Raw genomic sequence first — 20,896 nt, 5'->3', positions numbered from 1 at the left:
CGTATTGCACGTCCCAGACGATGAAATACGATATTATAGATCACGATACATTTCCAGTAATATCGAAACATAAGACTTTTGAAATTTAAATTGCCGAGAATTAATTAGAAATAAATTTCATGGTCATCTATAATCATCCAAATAAATAAGGGCTCAGAATGATCAGCGTCAGTGGGACCCCTCTTAGTGCTTTCGATGCAGAATATTATGTAAAAAAACGGCTAAATAAAGGACGTCGACATGCAGATTACCAGTCTTGTGCAGCCCCCGCAGATAGAAGATCAGTGACTTCAGAAAGCAATGAAAACATCTGGAAAATATTCTAAAGATAAGTACTCGTAATGCATGTGTGACTTTATTTTAACGCATGCCATTTGAACTACTGTAATGTGTTCGTAGGTCTTAGATGGAACACAGACTATATATATCACTCGGTATATTTTTATAATTTATGTCTATGAATTAAAAGGGGAAAACCATCCCGGTTCTATTTTCATTCCACCTCAAGCACTGCCCTCACCTATCATCTGGGGCTGGTATAATAGGCCAGAAGTGGCCGCAGTACAAGGGACTTAGTCCCACCCCACTAGCAATAAAAAAGTAATACTGAAAACAAAATTATCAGGGAAATATTCGGACCCAAGGAATATAAACGCTAAGAAGCATACACGACGATAACATTAAAATGGATATTAGATGGACGAGTACTGGGAGTTGGTGGTGAAAGAGGCCGGCTCAGGATAGTGTGAAATAGCAGGTTTTGGTTTTAGTAGTTTTGCAACCGGGGGTTATGTTAGACCCGAATCTCGTACGTTGTAGTGTGTTCTCTCTTCCAATATTCTGTGTCGTTCAATAAACAAAGAAACTGTGATTTTAGTCCGCAAACGAAGTATACCGACCGAGCGACCGCCGCTTGTCAGCAAAGTTAGTGCCAACTTTAGAGGATAGAGAGTGTCACGTGGTCAGCGCAACGGATTCCCATGGCAGTTAATCTCGGTTTTCTAGACCGGAGCCGCTTTTTCTTTGAAACAGCTCCTCAATTATCCTCACAAATCTAAGTGGAACCCGTTCTAGAACCACTACTTCTCAGAAAAAGTGGTAGCTCCGGGAATCGAACCCGGGGCCTCTGGATCTGTAGCCAGAACTCTGGCCACTAGACCACAGAGGCGGTCCATATCTTGTAATACAATCATAAAATGTATTTACAGAAAGATATTTTAATTTTGTATCCCTAAGGATCCGGACGTGGTCTGACAGCCCCCTCCCCCTTAGTATTTAGAGGTGACGGCGTGAAACACAGTAAATTTCTTGAAATGTCGACGTAACACCTTACTTCCAGTTATCCCAATCCCTTTGTGATATAAACATACGCCAAGTAATGCTACAGTTACGTCGCCATGGCAACTGCCACCATGCAGCAGACAGAAGTTTCTCTCTCTTACAAACAGGTCTTGTAGCTACTCACATCATGTGAAGGATATTGTTTGTCTTCAGCTGACTGAGGCTGGGGATCTGCTCCAGGCTGCTATGTACGATACGGCTGTCAGCAAACAAAATACAGTGTTTAAGTAACTTCCGAATATTCTATCTCGCAGGCCGTTCAGTATATTACTTTTTAAAAAAATACCAAAGCGTCTGAACAAAAGAATTCAACGAAAAATATTGTACCTAATTCTTATGCGAGAAAAATATGTATATTTTACGGACTGCGTTATTCACTAATGCAACTAAAGCCTAAATCAAACTGTTATTGTATTTACTGCTCATCATTTTATATATGCTAGATATAATTTTTTTCCTATTTGTATAGTGAAGCGAAGATAAGAAGTTCCATGTAAGGTGGGGATGACATCACTCGAGGCTTCCCCCTCTCTACTGCTTGTTGCTAGGAGATATTATCATATCGTCGCCAGAGTACTGCAGTCTTTCATACTAAACAAACAAGAACCAACAAACGGAATATGAAATGTAAGAAAAGCTATCCCTGTAAGAGGACATGAAGGCCCATAAGGTTGTGAGACGTCGAGGCTCCCACACTATCTAGACAATCGACTCACAGCTTTATGCGCCGGATGTCATTTACTCCCAAGAAGATTCCTAGTACTCATTTCTGTCAGAAGCTGAGTCAACCCCAGGGACACAGTGGGACTGGAAGGATTAGGTAAATAGAAAAAAATCCATCTTATCGGGACTCGAATACGCTACCGCGTGCCCCACAAACGGAAAATACAGAATTAAAATAATCAATTAATATAAAAATGACAGCAAGCACTTTGCACTTTTGGAACGAAATAAGCTAATGGACTTTTCTGTTTCTCGGTGTTGCGTAGCACCATCCCCACGTGCTTCCATATGTTTATCTCAGCTGCAAGTGTGAGATTCCTAATGTGTTGTGTTCTGAGTCACGTTCAAACTGCAAATGATTCCATAACTTCGAACCCAGTTTCCGAAGATCGGTGTTGATGCGTAGTGTTCATATGAACAGAATGGCTAGGGTCCTGGAAGGGGAAGCGCAATAGCTTGGTAGAGATGTTGAGGTGGTCGACCTTCGACCTGTGGGGCATCTTGCCGTGATCTCAGTATAGCAGACGCCATGCGCAAGTCGACGTTCATGCACCCGAGCGAAAATGTGGGAAGGTTGAAAATCAAAAACCAGTGGTGGTGGAATTTAATTTTATTAGTGACTATTAACGTAAGTATATGGCTAATATTAAACAGATATTGTATATATCAAATAAATGTTGGGTATTCTATGTAGTTTTGTTTTGGTTTAAGGAACACAATGTTTCGGAAGGCGATTCTTATACCATCAACAGGTATAAACCTGACATGTACCATGTTAGATAAAACATTGTTTTATCCATGATCCTGATATATATATATATATATTAATTCTGTTTAATGTACCCAACAAAGTAGGTTTCATATTTCACTAAGCCTCGTGAGGGTAAATGAGGAACTATTTCGAGGATATAGCGGCTCCGGTCTAGAAAACCGAGATTAACGGCCGTGGGATCCGTTGCGCTGACTACGCGACACCCTCTATCCGCTAAAGTTGGCACTAACTTCGCCGAAAAGCGGCGGTCACTCGGTCAGTATAGTTCGCTTGCAGACTACAGGTCACGGAGATTGTGTACAAGAGAAATGAAAGTTCTACAGACGAGTAAAATAAAAACACTGAAGAACAAAGAGGTTCAATAAATATATCTTATGGGTACTAGGAATCTTCCTGGGGGTAAAGGGCGGCCGGAGCGTAAGGCTGACATCACCGCCATCTGTGAACTGCTTGTGTAGATAAAATGTGGGAGCCTCGACGTCTCACAACCCTATGGGCTTCCACGGCCTGTTACAGGGATAGTGTTGGCCTTCTTTATTTTAGAGATATGTATTTTATGTCTGACGAACTTACAGTATTTTCAGACGTGGCAGCTCCACGTGGAACACAAAAGGAGAGATGGTCTTCAGGGCAGGTGCCTGATGAATGTAACTGCAAGAAAGAGAGACACTTCGTAAATACGCAATATATTTGCGTCAATGACATGTAGGCACTTTAAAGGATAGCAGTTGTTGCGCAACAAGTCTATTGTAGGGAATTTCAACCTTACGACTAAAAATGCGAAATATTACGCTCTTACGGTGCGTTACGTGACATGATCACCGTGTTATACGCACCGCTTTGGAATGCCTTCGTCGTAGTGACACACGTGTCTATGTAATGACTCCCTCTTTCAGTAATTTTTACAATCAATGATTTTTTTTCCAAAATCCGACTGACATACACATAACATATTTTATTATCAAATTTTAAACTAACGTTTATCTTTGTTTCCTTTTATAATTTATATATATATATTATTTATAGCTTAGAATCTGGACTGTAGTTCCAGAAACTATTCTTGTTTCTCGTAATGGTTACTGATATTAACATCTCTATATTTTGACACATTCGGGGCAAAATTCTTGTGGGGCACACAGTAAAACATTTTTTCTTTCGAAATTCACGCACCTAATACTGTAGCACACGATCTGTAAACACTCGAACACACGTTATTTAAAATAAATAACGCTTAAAGTACATCACACCGCAATATAACGTAAACAAGACTTGTTACCATGGTTACTAAAGGCACGAGATTTACACAATCAGTGTCATCTCAATTCCACCGTCTTTTTACGGAGGAAATTAAGAAGTAATAATTTGACTGGGATGGGAAGCGAAGCCTGTAACACCAAGATTAACAAATTTCCCGGGGCTGGGTATCCAAGCAGAGCATCAAGGTCAGTGTAACATGCTGTAGGATAGTAAGACAGTTTAAAATAATGCAGCAAGACTGTTGGACTTTAAACAGGAGTGGCGGTAACATACAGCAGAAGTGGGATAGCAATATGACACTGGAGAAAAATCAGCGAGTCACTAATACAGGAGAAGTAATAGTAATGCACGCTGTTAAACAGGAGCAGAACTAAGACATATTATTGAACAGGAGCAGCATTAAACCAGTCTGTTGAACAGGAGTATTACGTAGTGATGCACGCTGTTAAACAGGAGCAGAACTAAGACATACTATTGAACAGGAGTAGCATTAACGCAGTCTGTTGAACAGGAATAGGTCATAATGTTACATAGAAGCAGAACTAAGACATACCATCGAACAGGAGTAGCAGTAAAGCAGTCTGTTGAACAGGAGTATTAATAATGCACATTGTTACATAGAAATACCATTAAGACACCCCATAAAGCAGGATTATCAGTAACACAATGAAGAACAGTAAGAAGAACATGGAGCACACTAAAAATAAAAATGCATAAAGACACTGGATAGGACGAAATCTGTAAGATGCAATTATTACAGTAATAAAGCACGCTGAAGGCTGAAAACACAATGTTGAACAGGAGTGACATTAAGGCACCTTGTTAAACAATAACGGCAGAAAGGCACAATTTTGAAGAGATGTAGCCTTAAGCCACTCTGAAACAGAAGTAGCAGTGAGAGCAACAAGACACGCTGTAACACGAAAATAAGTGAAAACACTGAATTGGAAGGAATAAGTAATGTTTTAACACAACAGGAGTAGTCATAAGGCACACTACTCTTGAACAGGAGTAGCAGTAAGATGCTGTAATCTGAAAGTCACTTTCACTCCCTTACACACTCGCCTTTCTCACATACACAACACTGGGTGGACATAATGATCTAGTTACATATATGTCGTATGACTCACAAGATAACTACGAAAATTTGATGCAATTAAACCGGTATGTTTTGTAGGTATAATTTCGAGATCTCGGTAAGTTATTGATTAATCCTATGAAGGCACTAAAAACAAAGCTCAATGACAGATGACATTTAAAGCGGGTTTTATTCTACAATGAAACTTTTGTAACAACCAAGATGTAAATATTTCGCCACTAGAAGTAATAAAAACCGGAAATAGTAAACTTTTAAGCTCATGAAAGCTTCAATATTATGACCAAACTGTTCAAGCTGTTGAATGCCCTTTACAACATAACGTAAACATCAGTGTGACAGGCTATATTTTCTGCAATAAAGAGATTCTGACGACCGAGTCACAGTGGTACAGAACCCATCAGGTTAATAGAGCTGTAACATTGTAGCTTGTATACGAAATTTATCCAATTAGAATCTAGGACTTGTTAAGACTTATCTTGATAATACTGTCACTGTTTCCATCTCATTCCAGGCAAATATCAAAAGAGAAACCTCTAAACGGGTCACGATACACCCCATTTTAAGTCGCGTATTTACTCATCAATAAGGTTCTTCCCCGACACAGTTAATGTTATAGGTATGCAGCACGTGTCTACACGGCGGTTAAATACTGTCACGTGTTTATGGTTCCGTGACTAATAATAACGGGTTCTGGATTGGATAATTGGATTTACTGACACCTCCTTGCACAATCTGGCTTAATCACAATAAATTTCTACCTGAGACTCGCTCCATTCTAGTTCTTGTTTTCTGAGAGAGAGAGAGAAGAAGAAGTGGTGGTCGTAGTGAGAGACACTACATTGGGGGCGGGGGGGGGAAGAAACTATATCTCAGATTTTGAAGGTTCCCAGGCAGTGCCCGCTTGTCCTTCTGGTAAAGATAGAGCATATAATCTGATTTTTGTTTGTTTGTTTTTGCTAACGTTGGGAGGGCTATATTAAGGCGAAATTTTGATGTTAACAATGGGAGGGCTGCATGTGAGGCATGCAGTGCAACGTGGAATTGGGTACCAACTCAGCATTTGCTCTAGTACCGAGGAAAACCACGGAAAACCTTGGTCGAGCTGGCCGGTCTCAGGACCTTCCGGATACAAACTGACTTCTAGCCAGCAGTCCGGCTTAAATACGCGAACCCTAACATTAGACCCCGTGTGTCCTGTTCCTTTATTTCAAAAGTTTACATTTGTTTTTCTACAGTTTTTTTTTGTTGCATACTTTGGATGAGCAGCAAACATTTGTGTATCACATTTGTAAAGGGTTTTAACTGTTCAAGTTGATAAATTTAAATCACTGTTGTGAAGGGGCAAAGGGTTGTTGCTCGTCCAATGACAAGATTTTATAATTACAATTTTTTTTTTTATAACATCTACTTTTCTTGTCCAGCATAGGTGTGGTGATTGGTCGATGTGGCCGCGGGCGTACTGGGCATTTAGGGAGTTGCAATCATCCGGTTACCTGTAAAGAGATCTTAAAGCTGATTATCTTGCAAGCAGGGATAAGGGACGCAGATGTTTATCACCAGTGGGATCGTAGTGTCCTAGTGCCTGAATCTGACTGTTTTCGCTGGTTACCGATTTCTGGTACAATGTCCTCGCTAACCTCTTGAAATGACTTTTTATTGATGACATTCCCGTCTGTTCATGTAAGGTTGTAATTGGTGTTACCCTCGGCAATTTTGTTATTATCCTGAGGACTTTATTTTGAAATGTCTGTAATTTATTTATGTGAGTGTTGGCAGCATAGCCCCACGCGGGGGAGGCATATGACAATATGGAACGGAGGAGTGATTTATAAATTACCAACGCTAAATTAATGTCAATTGTGGAGGATTTATTTAATATAGGATACAGTTGTCTGAGTCTGTAATTAGCTTTGCGCAAAATACAGGATATGTGGGTACGGTAGGTTAATTTTGAGTCAAGTGTAACACCAAGATACTTCGTTTCCTTAGTCCAAGATATGGTTTTGTTAAAAATCTTTACTTGATGCTTACTGCAGCCCTGATGTCGCAGTCGTTTAGAAAAGAGTGTAATTGTGCACTTTTTTGCATTAATATGTATTCTCCACTTCCGGAACCATGGTTCTAAGAGGCGTATGGCAGAGTTTAACTTTCTGACTGCTATATCTATGCTGCCTGACCGAACACTAATATTCGTGTCATCAGCATAGACCGATATGGCTATGTTGGAGTCATTTTCAATTGAAGGAATGTCATTAATATAAATATTGAAGAGTGTGGGTCCAAGTAAGCTGCCCTGAGGCACTCCGGCCTGAATGGGGCGTAGGTTTGAATAATAGTTTTTGTGCATTACAAAAAAGCATCGATTCTGGAGGTAGTTATGTATTATATGAATGAAGTGAGGTGGAATTTTGGCCGAAATGAGTTTAGCAATCATCCCGGTGTTCCAGACCTTGTCGAATGCTCGTTCAATATCCAGGAATAAGGTTACTGTAGCTTTGTTATTGTTGAAACCGTGCGTAATGCGCTCCACATTCCTTAACAGCGCATGTGTTGTGGAGTGACCTCTTTTAGAACCGTATTGGTCATTTCTGATAGCTTGCAGCTTCCTAAGTTCGAAGTTTAGTCTTTTTAGAATGATTTTCTCTAAAAGTTTACCTAAAGAATTTAGAAGGCTTATTGGTCTATAATTTAGTGGGGACGTATGGTCTTTGCCTGGTTTCGGAAGCATAATAATTTTTGCCTCTTTCCATTGTGTAGGAAAATAATTTAGGGCAAGTGATCTATTAAACAGTTTTGCAATAAATTTGAAAACAAACCGCGGCAGATGCTGAAGTATTATATTCTGTATCCCGTCAGGCCCTGCTGCTTTGCGTGATTTGAGGTGGCGGACAATCCAAGCGATTTCTGAATGATTTGTGGCCCTCATCCGGTCTGTGAGTGGCTGTGCAAGGAAGTCATTCACTACCTGTTCAGTGCTAACTGTAAAAGTACGATCAGCATCCAAATTGGTAGTGAAAATTTGTTCCAAGGTATCGGCAAATACGTTTACTTTTTCCTGGGTTTCGGTCACAGTTTTCCCATTAATGGTAAGGGGTGGGATGTTAAAATTTGTGTTTGTTAAACTTTTAGTTATCCGCCAGGTGTCTCTCATGTTATTAGTGTCCAGCCCTTGTAAAGTTTTCTGCCAGGTGTTCGATAATTGTTCTTTTATTGCCGAATCTATTTGCTCTTTTAAAGAATTAATGAGAGGGCGAAGAGTAATATCACGGGTTCTTTGCCATTGCGTCCGAAGCCTGTTCCTCTTTTGAATGAGTACACGAGTGGAAGCTGCAATCTGCATTGATTTGAAAGTTTTCCTTCTTAACGGTACAGCATAGAGAGTGGCTCTGTTGAGGATGTCTGTAAGGTGCTTAACCGCTACATCAATCTCGCTCTTTGAGCAGTTCCCTTCTAGGCACTGAGTATTCAGATTGTTTACTAAGTAATTTTGAAAAAGTTCCCAGTTCGCTTCCCGGTAGATAAAATTTTGTTTAATTTCGTCAGGTTCTACTGGCCCACGTATGGTCAATAAGACGGGGTTGTGATCGGATGTGGAGAGGCTGCCTAGGGTGCGTACAGAGTGACGTGACAGTACGTTACTGAGGATGGCAAAGTCAAGTATTTCCGCCCCTGCAGGGTTTCTGTCTGGAAAATGCGTAGGCTGTGACGGAGCGGAAATTATGTAATTATTTTTGTAATAATGATTTAAAAGGGATTGTCCCGCCGCGTTATTCTGTCTAGCGCGCCATGTTACGTGCTTGGCGTTGAAATCGCCTGCAAGAATTACCTTGTGCCCGGTTGCTATGAGGAGGTCTAAGTCACGTTCTATTATTTTTCCTGGCGGATTGTAGACCGAAATTAATACTATGGATTCCTTATTAATGTTGAGTTGAATAGCTGTAGCTTCCATATGTTGTAAGCGAGGAAGGAGAATTTCTGAGTGTTTCAAATCCTGACGTATTAGAATGGCTGTTCCGCCACCCCGCTGGTTTAGCCTGTCAGTCCTGTACGTTATGTAGTTCGGACATTTAAATTTCGTGGATGGCTGTAAGTGCGTTTCACTTATTAGTGCTATGGGTATGTTATTGGCTTCCAGGTAATTTGTGAACTCGTATTTTTTCGATTTAATGCCTCTGCAATTCCAGAATAAGATATCGGTGTGTGAGGACTTACCCATTATGAGGAAGACCTAGGAGGTTGATTAGGAAGTTATTGAATATGACCGGGAGGGCACTCTCATATGGGTGCTGCATAAATTGCAGGAGCATGACTGACATTGTTTGTAGAAGGCACTGAAAGGAAAAGTTTGGGTTGAAAGCCCGAACACAATTGACAAATTCCCTAGTTTGATGTTCAGTGTACGAGTTACCTAGTCTCTGTCTGGGAGGCTGATGGCCGTGCTGATGCATGTTGTCTGCCGACTGCAATAAATTTTGATCAGAAGAAATGTAACTGTGTTCCTCCCGCGGGTGTGTTGTGTCTTGTTGCTGTGTATGAGTTTGTCCCTTTGTTCTGGACAACTTGGGGGCAGAGTGCCGAGAATTAGGGGCGACCGAAGAATCTGAGTTCGGCTCGTCCCCTGCCCCGGGGGGAGGGGGTGAAGCAGGTATGTTCTGTTCTGGCGGAGAAATGCCAGTTTCAGAGGTAACGGGTTCTTTTGCAGCTGGTTGAACATTATTGTTTACTGAAGGGTTGGGGTGCGAGTTGCAAGTGCAGCTTAGTTTATGGGAAAGACGCGGATCTTGTCTGTAATAAAACTGCGGAATTTCCATGTGGGGTACAAAGATGTGATTGGACAGAAGGTTACGCGGTTGATTTAAACGTGGAGTAGGAGGGGGAGGTTGTGGCAGTTGTGAAGTGGAAAAGTTCAGAGGCCTGCTCCAAGCGTTTCCGGGACTCATAGGCGGATAGTCGTGGAGGGTTTTAGAGGGAGGATTTTGCGGATGCATAGATTGAAATGAGTTTCGCGCTCTGCCCACATTAGAAGGCTGGCGGTTATTCAACTTCTCAGGCTGAGGTTTATTTCTCATCTCCTTTTCCATGAGGTTCCGAAAATAGGGGCAACCTCTGTACTTGGAGCCGTGATCTCCGATTTTGCACAGAGCGCACGTGGGCACAAAGTTAGGTTCAAAACGTTTTTCACATTGCCACGAGCAATGTTCCTCTGCACAGTGGGCACAAGCCGGAGGGGCCTGACAGTTTGCCGCCACGTGATAGAATTGCTGACACCGTGCGCACTGAGGCGGCACGGCGCGTCCCTTATAAGGCTCCACAGTGATTCTGATGTAACACAGGTGGGACAACTGCGAAATTTTCTGGCTCTGTGGAACGTTATCTAGCTCAATTATGTGCATGGGCAGAGGGGTTTTGTCTCTCCAAGTGGACATTGGGATGACGTTTTGAACTGCCAGCCCAAGGGCCAGTAGCTCATCCTGAATGGCTTTAGGAGGGGTGGTAGGAGGGATGCCTTTGATAACCACCCTGTACGGCTTAGAATCGTTGTGTTTAATCAGGTTAAATGGAACTTTACTTTCTTTTAAAAAGCTTTGTAAGTTTAGGTAGTCTTGGTATGTTGAAGTCTGACATGCTATGCCAGCTTTCATTCTATAGGTTGTGAAGCCTATAGGCTGGAATTTGGAGTGAAAATCTTTGTTAAGTCTGGTCATGTCACCTTGGAAGTGGTGGTGGATGACGACCGGCGGAATTTTCTCTCTGGGTGCGGTTAGGAAGTTGGTCCTCTTCTCTGAGCTGCCAGCAACACGGCTCTCAGGAGCGGGAGAGGATGGCAAAGCTGTATTAATGGCGGCTTCTGTTATGGGTGGGTTTACTTTTGCTTTGTTTTTTCTCTTTTTGGGGGTAATGACAGTGAAGTCATTATCCTCCGCTATCTCATCTGGATTAGGCGGTTCAGAAGAGGCTCTTGCCGATAAAGCAGGTTTCTGTGCACCTTGCCTCACAGCTTTAGTTCCACCTTGGGAACAGTGTACATCTGCAGCCACTGTAAGGCTGTGATTGCCAGAAGGGCATATCACGGGCGAGGCTGACTTGGGTCTGCTTGGTTCGGACTGTTTAAGATTTTCTTTAGTTGGAGGGGTTTTATTTTCCGGCCATATCGATGCCATTTCTGAATCTGAATATTCAGATGAAGCACTATCGGACTCTACGCTCACTGGGGACCGGAGCGCGTGTTTAGGTTTTATGGTTAAAATGGTTGGTTTTTCTAATGGTTTATTTTTTTCGGCTTTATTTCTATTTACTTTTCTGGGTTTCTTTATGGTTGTATTTAGGGCTGCGGGGCCTCCAACGTCCATAACCCTCTTAATGCCTAGGGGGTCCAATCTAATGACCTTGGACTTCACCATGCTGGCAGCTACGGTTTACTCACCAACACCGAGCGTACCAGGGAAGTGATAATACTATTTGGAACGGGGTATAAGTTAAAAGTTAAAAGGAACTGAACCAAGGACAGTTGCATCATCCGGTGACAGCAGTAACCTCCGACAAGCAGGCGGGCCGAAGCCCACCTGAACTTACTCCTACAAGCTAGCGCTGATTCACCGATGTTGCAACACTGATTAAGGGTGGAATGTAAGGATTACAAAGGATCCTCAGCGTTCGTTGGCACCGTTAGGTTTCAACTGAGGCAGTACCGCCGGGAACACAAGCGTAAGCTGGAATCCTCTTCTTTCTTCTCTTTGTCTGCAACGTACGGGGCTGGTTATTCAGAACCGTAAGCTGTTCGATGTCTTGGAGCTCCCGCGCTGGGCCAAGAGAACAGGCCTGGCTTGGGTATGCGACCTTCCTGCCTGAAGTCTCTCCGACAACTGTGACTTGTTTTCTCCATCCCCGTTATTCCACAACTGCCAGTGCACGGACCTCACGGAGAACACGGAGTTAAGTCTGTTTACGGCGCCTTTGATTAGTAATAGATCTCTTTTTGTTCCGCGAGTTTGTTTCTGCGCGGAATATGTTTATACTCTGTGAGAAGAAAAGAGAGCGAAAAAGTTGGGGTGGTAGTGAGAGACATTACATTGGGGTGAGTAAGAAACTATATCTCCGATTTTGAAGGTTCCCAGGCAGTGCCTGCTTGTCTTTCTGGTAAAGATAGAGCATATGATCGGATTTTTTTACTTATTTTTTTTTTGCTAACGTTGGGAGGGCTATATTAAGGCGAAATTTTGATGTTAACAATGGGAGGGCTGCATGTGAGGCATGTAGCGATCAGTTGTCTAGAAATTGGCATGGAACGGACCACATAGAAAACACATCTTGTAATACATTTTCTATTGTTGCGTGCGCATATCTTGTAGTGCCGGGAATCGAATCTGAGATCTGGATCTGAAGCCATAAACTCTGACCAATAGACCACAGAGGAGGTCTATATGTACAGTTAAACTGGACAGCATTGAGAAGATTATAATTATGAATGTTCCTTGTTCAGAAATATCTGTCCTGCAATTTTACAAACAATTTTTGTTGCCTCGGAGGTAAGAGGCCACTCTCTGAGCCATCATGTGGAACAGGACTCAGTGGTTACTTGCCTCTATACAGCCATTTTCGTGACTTTCAGTATAAAATTCTTGTGCTACAGGCAGTATGAAGAAAATCATATTCTTACACCAAAATGGCGTGACTTTTGGGTTCACACACAAAATATTGCAGTACACTATTTAACTATTCGAATAGTAATAGGTTATTTAAAAAGCAATATGTATGACGATATATCACACCATTATATAGTGTAAAGTTTTATTCTTAAACAGTTTCTTCAGGAATTTCACTTATATCAGAGAATGGACATTTTTAAATAGCACAAAAGTAAAAATTGTATCTCAAGATAAAACATGATGCGGCGTCGCGTCTCACAACACACTACACGCACAAACACAAATATTCAGCTTGGAGTAATTTCAGGATGTGAAGAATATTCGAAAGTGCTTGTCGTATCATCCGGTCTAGAAAACCGAGATTAACGGCCATGAGGATCCGCTGCGCTTACCACGTGACGCACTCTATCCGCAAAAGTTAGCACTAATTTCGCCGACAAGCGGCGGTCGCTCGGTCGGTCGAGGCGTGCGTTGAATCTCATGAAGAAAATTTGGAGCACTTAACTTTTAAGTGTACCCTTTGAGCTATAACAAAAAAAAAGAATGTAATGTTTCAGGACACGTGTTGACGTGGATGTTTTTGTTATTTTGGTTTGTGGAACTCGTACTCAAAGTTTGTTCGAAACTTTCAGTTACGCCCTGTATACTAACAGCAGAGCAAACTACAGATTCAAACCGTGTTTCTCCTGAAGACAAATCTATATCTGCGTCACCATATCGGCGAGTCGGCTGTGAATCAATTAACGACTCAACTCATGAGAATAAATTAAAAGTTGCGAGAGATAATTTTGTGATTCGTTAAATGCACGGTACGTGACGTGGTGACAAATTTCAGATGTTTATGAACTAATATCGGTCAAATCCAATTACAAGGCAACGTAATCATCCAATTTATTACACACACATCTGTAAGCATTTAAAATGAGGTCACTTCCGGCATGGGAACCCCTGCTGCTCAGAATCGATACCATACAAGTGCGAATTGTCATTACGATGTTCCAGCGAACAACACTAATTTTGTTTACTTCGAATGTGATTTCATTTCCGGTCGTTGGAGACCGCCACTGACGTCATCCACAAAACATAGTCATTTTACTGCTGAATAGATTTGTCAATATTTGAGAATTTTACGTCGGCGGCTCTTGAATGGTGAAACTGAGTGATGGTTACAACGAAACCGCTAAGCACGACTGGCGAGGTCATTATAAGCCGAATTGACTGTCTCATGCAGAGACAGAGGCATAAGCCCCAGGAGACATACTGTAATTGGATGTATTTCGAAGCGTTCTCCCTAATAAAGAGACCAGTCGAGACGCAAGCAGAGAGAAAACAAAATATATTGATGTCTTGTCACCACACCGCAGGGCAAAATCATAACACAAAGACAGCTAATAAGTCCTTTGTTAATGTGGTGAAGTTCAGACACTTGAGAAAACAGTAACAAATCAAAATTTTATTAATGATTTGGTTCATAATTTTTGTTGTAGTTTCATATGGGTGGGAAACTTGGTCTCTGATATTAAGGGAAGAATATAGACTGAGGGTGTTTGAGAACAGGGTGTTGCGGAGAATATTTTGACCGACGAAGGATGAAGTGACAGGAGGTTCGAGAAAACTGCATAATGAGGGGCTGCATAACTTGTACTCTTCTCCAAATATAATTAGAATGATCAAGTCAAGGAGGATGAGGTGGGCAGGGCATGTAGCATGAATTGGATGAAGAGAAATGCATATGGAATTTTGGTGGAAAAGCCAGAAGGAAAAAAGACCATTTGGAAGACGTATACATAGGCGAAACGATAGTATTAAACTGGATCTTAGAGAAATTGGATGGGGTGGTATGGACTAGATTGAGCTGGCTCAGAATAGGGATCAGTGGAAGGATATTGTGAAAACGGTATTAAACCTTCAGATTGAATAAAATTTTGATAAATTCTTGAGAAGCTGAGCGACTACCAGCTTCTCAAGAAGGACTCAGCTCCATGGAGTTAGTTCAGAATCTAAAAGTTGGATTTTAGGTTATCATGGCGGTGACTATGATGAGTTCGGTCTTCAGGTTGTAACGCAATGAAGATCGGAGACAATCCTACGTTTCGGAGGAACATATAGCCTTCAATTTCAGGGTCAATGAATAAGTCTCGTAAGAAATTATTTGAAATAAGTGGCTTTCTCCGAATCATGGATGGACGTCCATAGAACTGCGAGGTGTGGCAATCTAGAATACCGTCCTCTTTGTACCACCATATTTTTCACAAAACTGGTCGCAAATTTGCCTAACAAAGTCACTTCACTCCCGTATTGTTTAATTCAATGTTATCAGTAATGTCACTAGGTGGCTATGAATTTGCAGCAGAAGATGATGGAAACAGAAGGCTTCTCCGAAGAATTTATAAGTAAAAGCTTCCGAAATTTCTGTAAATATTCATCAGATTGTGTGCCATCACATTCCATAATGAAACAAACCCCGTGGCCTGTAGTCCGCAAGCGAACTATGCCGATCGAGCTATCGCAGCATGTCAGCGAAGTTAGTGCAAACTTTAGAGGATAGAGGGGGTGTCACGTGGTCAGCGCAATGGATCCCCACGGCCGTTAATCTCGGTTTTCTAGACCGCAGCCGCTATTTCCTTGAAATAGCTCCTCAATTATCTTCATGAGGCTGACTGGACCACGTTCCAGACCCACTACTTCTCAGAAAATCTGGTAGAGCCGGGAATCGAACACGAGACTTCTGGATTGTAGCCAGGAAATCTGACCACTAGACCACAGAGGCGGTCCACATTCCATTTATTGATTGCATTGGAGACTGTGTTTATGAAGGAAATTGTTCTTCGTAACTTAATCAAACGGAAAGAACTTCGAGACACTGAAACAAACAGCGATCCCAACTCATGATGGCATTTATTGATAGCTATAAATTAAATTGGAGGGTCGCGCCGTACGATCGGACATCACCCCGCATGTCCACTTACATTACACGCCAGGATGAGAACGGCGTTACGAGGCTTCAACGGACGCTGCGCCGTAAACAGAGAGCACGAGGAGAATCGAAAAGAGTCCAGAACCAGGTCAAGTTGATGTTAAGCCCTGGAAGACAAAAACATTTCGGCATCCAAGATTTGTTTCTTTAATCTGAGATTAAAACAACAAATCATGGAAAAATTAAGAAGGTATTTCAATGTATCCAACCTTGTTTCTTTGCAGTTTACCCAACGACGCTTTAAGGAACTGAGGACTGCCCCTGAGGTCTAATGGTCAGAGTACCTGCCGACAGATCCAGAGGTCCCGGGTTCGATTCCCGGCGCTACCAGATTCTCAGCTTCGTGAGGATAACTGAGATTAACTTCCGCGGGGATCCGTTGCGCTGACCATGCGACACCCTCTATCCGCTAAATTTGGCCTTAACTTCGCCGACAAGCGGCGGTCGCTCGGTCGTATAAGTGAGGATAACTGAGATTAACTTCCGCGGGGATCCGTTGCGCTGACCATGCGACACCCTCTATCCGCTAAATTTGGCCTTAACTTCGCCGACAAGCGGCGGTCGCTCAGTCGTATAGTTCGCTTGCGGACTCAAGCCATGGAGTGTGTTTTATTTTAAGAAACTGAAACTGTAAATGTTGAGTGGTTGGGTAAGGAATTGGAAAGAATGCGCAAGAAACTGAACATTGTTATGAAGCGTTACCCTGAAGACAAACTCTTGTTGTAGCTCGTGTAGTTACGTACATTTTTTAACTTCTGTTAAGTTCTCAGAACCAGATACACATCACATTCAAAGCAGAATATTTCCAGGCAGGCTGTATTATCACGTGATCAATTGTGACTATAGAGGTTGTAAGTTGTAAATTAACGCGTACAATCAAAAATAACTTACAGTAGGCATAGATTTCTAATACCTGTAAAATTGCAATGTTTACGTTTATTAATTAATTTTTAAATTTTTTTTATAAACTAGTCTTTATCTTTTCATGCCGATTCGCACAATTAAGTTTCGTCGAAATTCATTCAGTGTTTTGATAGATTAATCTTTCGGATCAAAAAGAGGACTAATTTCATTCGCCGTTAATTTAACTCCGCTTTCAATAGCCCAAACTATACGGCGTCAAATGGCAAGATGAACAATGATTAATTGAAATGTGGGAGGAAGCGGTGGTGATCTATTTCAAGAAACTATTCCGACATTCACCTGGACGAATTGACGAAAAGCATGAGTAACATCATCCATTGTTTTAGGTTTCCCAGACGGAGATTCGAACTGAACACCTCAAGTATAGAAACCAGAATGGCTATTGCCCCAGTGAAACTGTACTCTGTCTAACGGGTAAACAGATTTCAGGCGCGATACATTTGCCGTGCATGTATTTCGTCTATTTCAAATATGAAATTTAAATTCAGGCTTTTTATTTGAATAAATATAATTTTAAATTAATGTATTTTCCTTGATCTACGAACCTGTAGCCATACAATGAAAGATATGAGGAAGAACATCTCCTTTTAAGTCCGATATAAAATTCAGTTTTTCAAATCTATGTGGGTTCCAGGCAAGCAAAGTGTGGTCTCTTGAATTATTTATACTTGCAGCGGTGGTAACCGATAGAGCACGTGACATAAGTAAGAACATTTATTCAGCCCAGCGTCACTTGAGAAGAGGCTGTAAACGTGGGTAAGCTGTGAGTTTTATCTCCAAACGTTCGCTTAAAGTAACGGGATAACAGAATTCTAGTAAAACCGCCAGAAGGATGTGATGAATCTTTATGTGTGAAGTGTATGCAATTTGTGGGGCGTGTGTTCGATCCTTGCTATATTCTACACAAAGTAATTCAGTACGTGACTGGCGTATTTCTCTGTTTAATTACCAGTGGTTACGTTTCACGTACTAAAAAAATCCCTGGCTTGAGTCCGCAAGCGAAATATACTGACCGAAGTCTAGTGGTCAGAGTTCCTGGTTACATATCTAGAGGTCACGGGTTTGATTCCCACCGCTACCAGATTCTATGAGAAGTAGTGGGTCTGGAACGGGGTCCACTCAGCCTCGTGAGGATAACTGAGGAGCTATTTCAAGGAAATAGCGGCTCCGGGTTAGCAAACCGAAATTAACAGCCGTGGGGATTCGTTGTGCTGACCACATGACCCCTTCTATCCACTAAAGTTCGCGCTAACTTCGCCGACAAGCGGCGGTCGTTCGGTCGGTCGCTTCACATATTCATAATCAAATTATTATTACTGCTTATGGCGGGGTGAGACCTAGTCCACTTAGCACGCAGGCTACTAGTGGGACTTCAGTTAGGACATATCTTGTCCTGACCGGCGTTCGAATCCAGTAATCCCCCGAATACGTGTCAAGAATATTACTGGTAGTCCGAACAGCTAAGAAAACATATCTCGGACAGCGTGTTTTTTTTTTTCGTTTTTTATCTAATAAAAGTAAATTGTCTCTGTACTTAACTAATTATGCATCCCGAAATACATGTGGACGTATATGTCCACGTATTCTTTGCCTTAGTACTAGACGGACTTGAGTGATTAGCTTTAGCCTCAGTGAAGGAGCCCTTGGAACCCATTGCAGTGGAGTCTGGGTGGGTTCCAGAGCCTGTCTAGATGCTGCAGAGAAGGGAGAAAGCTTTTGCCATTGCTGGGAATCGAACAACGGTTCCCCAGCCGTCCAGCCCGCGTATATTAAGAGCCAGGATAGTGCAGTCAGTATAGCGACTGGCTACGGGCTGGACGACCAAGGGGTCCAAGTTCGAGTCTCTGTGGGGGAAGAATTTTCTCCTCTCCACGTCGCCCAGACCGGCTCTGGGCCCACCCAGCCTTCTTTCCAGTGGGTACCGGGGACCCTTTCCCCAGGTGTAAAGCGGCAAGGGCGTAAAACTGACCACTCAGCTCCAGCTAGTGACGAGGTAAAGAAAATGTGGATCTATACATCCACTCCCCCATACGCCTTCATTGCGTGGTGCTTAATTAGCTTAGCGCAGGGACAACTTTATCTCTTTATTTTTAAAATATTTTACAAATGCGCGAAATTAAAAAGAATCCATCTTTGATATTCTGGGAATTATTATCAATTCAATGTTAGTGTCCGGCTTCAAACCCATCCCTTCTCCCGGGAGGGGGGGGCGCCCCAGACTCTGGGCACCGTGGGTTGGTGGAAGATCACATTCACCCCCTTCCATCGCTCTACAAACGGACTGATCAAGATAACCCCCCACGCAGTGCCTACATAAAGCTGCATGGATCTGCCAATTTGAGTATATCACATCTGAATGACAGTTTGTTGGTTCATGAATACGGCCAGAACCAAAATCATCACTTGAAGGAGGATATTCACCTAAATTATGTCTTACAACTCAGTTCCAATCTCACACGAACGCCCCAACTAACTATGAATCCTTGACAAGCTTCCAGATGCACACCTACTCAAAAACTTCCTAACAATTTATGAAACCCAAAACTTCATAACTGCCTTTACATGAGCCAATCATTGGTCCCTATCCTGAGCCAGAATGCACTCCATGTAACCCCTCCTATTTCTCCAAGATCCATTTTAATATTGTGGCATGTAGACGCGTTGCTAGGCAACGACCGCAATAGAAGCAACTACAAAAAAAGGTTACTAAGTAACAGCTCTGCAAACAATCTTCTATCCAGGGAAAAAATTGGACACAACAGTATGAAAAGCTGCGTTTACTACGTGGTCCATGTCCCTTACTATTTCCATCCAAACCATTTCCAACTGATTATATAAGATGAAGCCAGACACAGAAAATATAAGAGGTTTAAACTTGGCGGTGGTCAAGCTTACTACCGTTCAAATGACTAAGTTTTCGTTGTAGCATAAGATATGTAAGTTAGGCATGATCTAAGCGGCCTCCGTAGTCTAGAGGTAACGTTCCCACCTCATGACTCGTAGTACGCGGGTTCAAATACCCGGCGGAGGTCGTCGAATTTTTAAGGGCGGAAAAATTCAGGGAACAAGTCCTACGGGAGGTACTTTAAGCAGTGGGTCCCGTGTCGTAGCTTTACGGCACGTAAAAGAACCTCGTATCTCCAAAGGAGGTCACTGAGCAAAATTGCGGACGTTTCCCGCCCAACAGCAGTCTCTAATACCTCCGGTAGATGGGGGAAGCATTATAGATACTTCTCAGCCAGTAGAGCCGGTCTCGCTGGCTGGGTGGGACTGATGGTAAGCACCAATACCGGTTGGATATAGAGACTGGTAGAAATCATAGAGGGAAGCACAATGGACCACTACAGGTCTAAGTGCATGGGGAAACCCACCCGCTCTAATAACTAACTAACTAACTAGGCATGATCTGTTCTGTAAAACCTGCACTGACGGAGGACATGTGTGTAGTGCAAAATGAAAAACTTTCAATAACATATTACATGTGCGAAATATACACCAGATGAAAGGCTAAGCGTATTCATAAGAGACAACCCCATGGTCTCGTCAGAGAGGATGTTACATAAGGACTATTACCGCAAGAGTTCAGTCGGGGAGAAAAAAATCTCTGGTCGTAGGCCTCAAGGGGCCTGACGCCAAGACGAACTGATTGGCGGTAAACCGTCATTTGTAAAGTAACTCTGACTCTGACTCTGACAACTGATTATTAATCAGTTCTCCTATATGCCATGTAGCTAGAAAGATACTGAAATCGTCGTAAAATGGCACAACATAAAATCCTGACATTCATCTTAATTATATCTAAGAACTTATGTTCAACCTCACAGAAAACCAATGTTTTCTCTTATAAAGGAAAATCGGTTAACATTAAATAATTACTGTTTATTCTGAGAATCATGCAAGATGTATTGTCTTGTATACTAGTATACATCTTATTACTACAGTTCACAAACCGCTGTGACACACTGTGTCTTCTGATCATCTTCGACTGCCGTTACCCTTTACAGACCAACTCTCGACTAACTGCTCACTTGGAACTCCGGAACTCGACTGACAATTCTCAACTAAACTCTTCTTTATAACCACTTTACACAGACCGAATTTAAATACCCCTATTATTGTGTGTTTATCGATCTGTTGCTTAGAAACGGAATCTTGTA

General features: G+C 42.2%; 2 protein-coding genes across 2 annotated transcripts in view; both read right to left on the bottom strand.

Annotated features, from left to right (window-relative positions):
• Nucleotides 1-20,896, bottom strand: part of LOC111869580 (lutropin-choriogonadotropic hormone receptor) — a 160,857-nt gene that overhangs the window by 27,741 nt on the left and 112,220 nt on the right. Inside the window, exons 6-7 of the mRNA XM_023861216.2 lie at nucleotides 3,410-3,487; nucleotides 1,466-1,540 (exon numbers count right to left, since the gene is read on the bottom strand). Of these exons, the coding sequence (XP_023716984.1) occupies nucleotides 1,466-1,540; nucleotides 3,410-3,487 (153 nt within the window). The remainder of the gene's footprint in view (nucleotides 1-1,465; nucleotides 1,541-3,409; nucleotides 3,488-20,896) is intronic.
• LOC111869581 lies at nucleotides 6,606-12,047 on the bottom strand. Its single transcript, XM_023861217.2, has 2 exons — nucleotides 9,405-12,047; nucleotides 6,606-6,685 (listed from the first exon to the last, which is right to left on the bottom strand). Exons 1-2 carry the CDS (start codon nucleotides 11,591-11,593, stop codon nucleotides 6,682-6,684), a joined length of 2,193 nt encoding a protein of 730 aa, XP_023716985.1. The 5' UTR covers nucleotides 11,594-12,047; the 3' UTR covers nucleotides 6,606-6,681.

The sequence above is a fragment of the Cryptotermes secundus genome, unplaced genomic scaffold (genome assembly GCF_002891405.2).
Source record: "Cryptotermes secundus unplaced genomic scaffold, Csec_1.0 scaffold512, whole genome shotgun sequence".
In the NCBI taxonomy this organism is placed as follows: Eukaryota; Metazoa; Arthropoda; class Insecta; order Blattodea; family Kalotermitidae; genus Cryptotermes; species Cryptotermes secundus.
The sequence above is the reverse complement of the archived record's forward strand: the minus strand, read 5'-3'. Positions and strand labels throughout refer to the sequence as shown.

Excerpts from the sequence above, each read along its gene's own strand:
- LOC111869581 (XM_023861217.2), bottom strand. The coding sequence starts at position 11,593 with ATGGTGAAGTCCAAGGTCATTAGATTGGACCCCCTAGGCATTAAGAGG.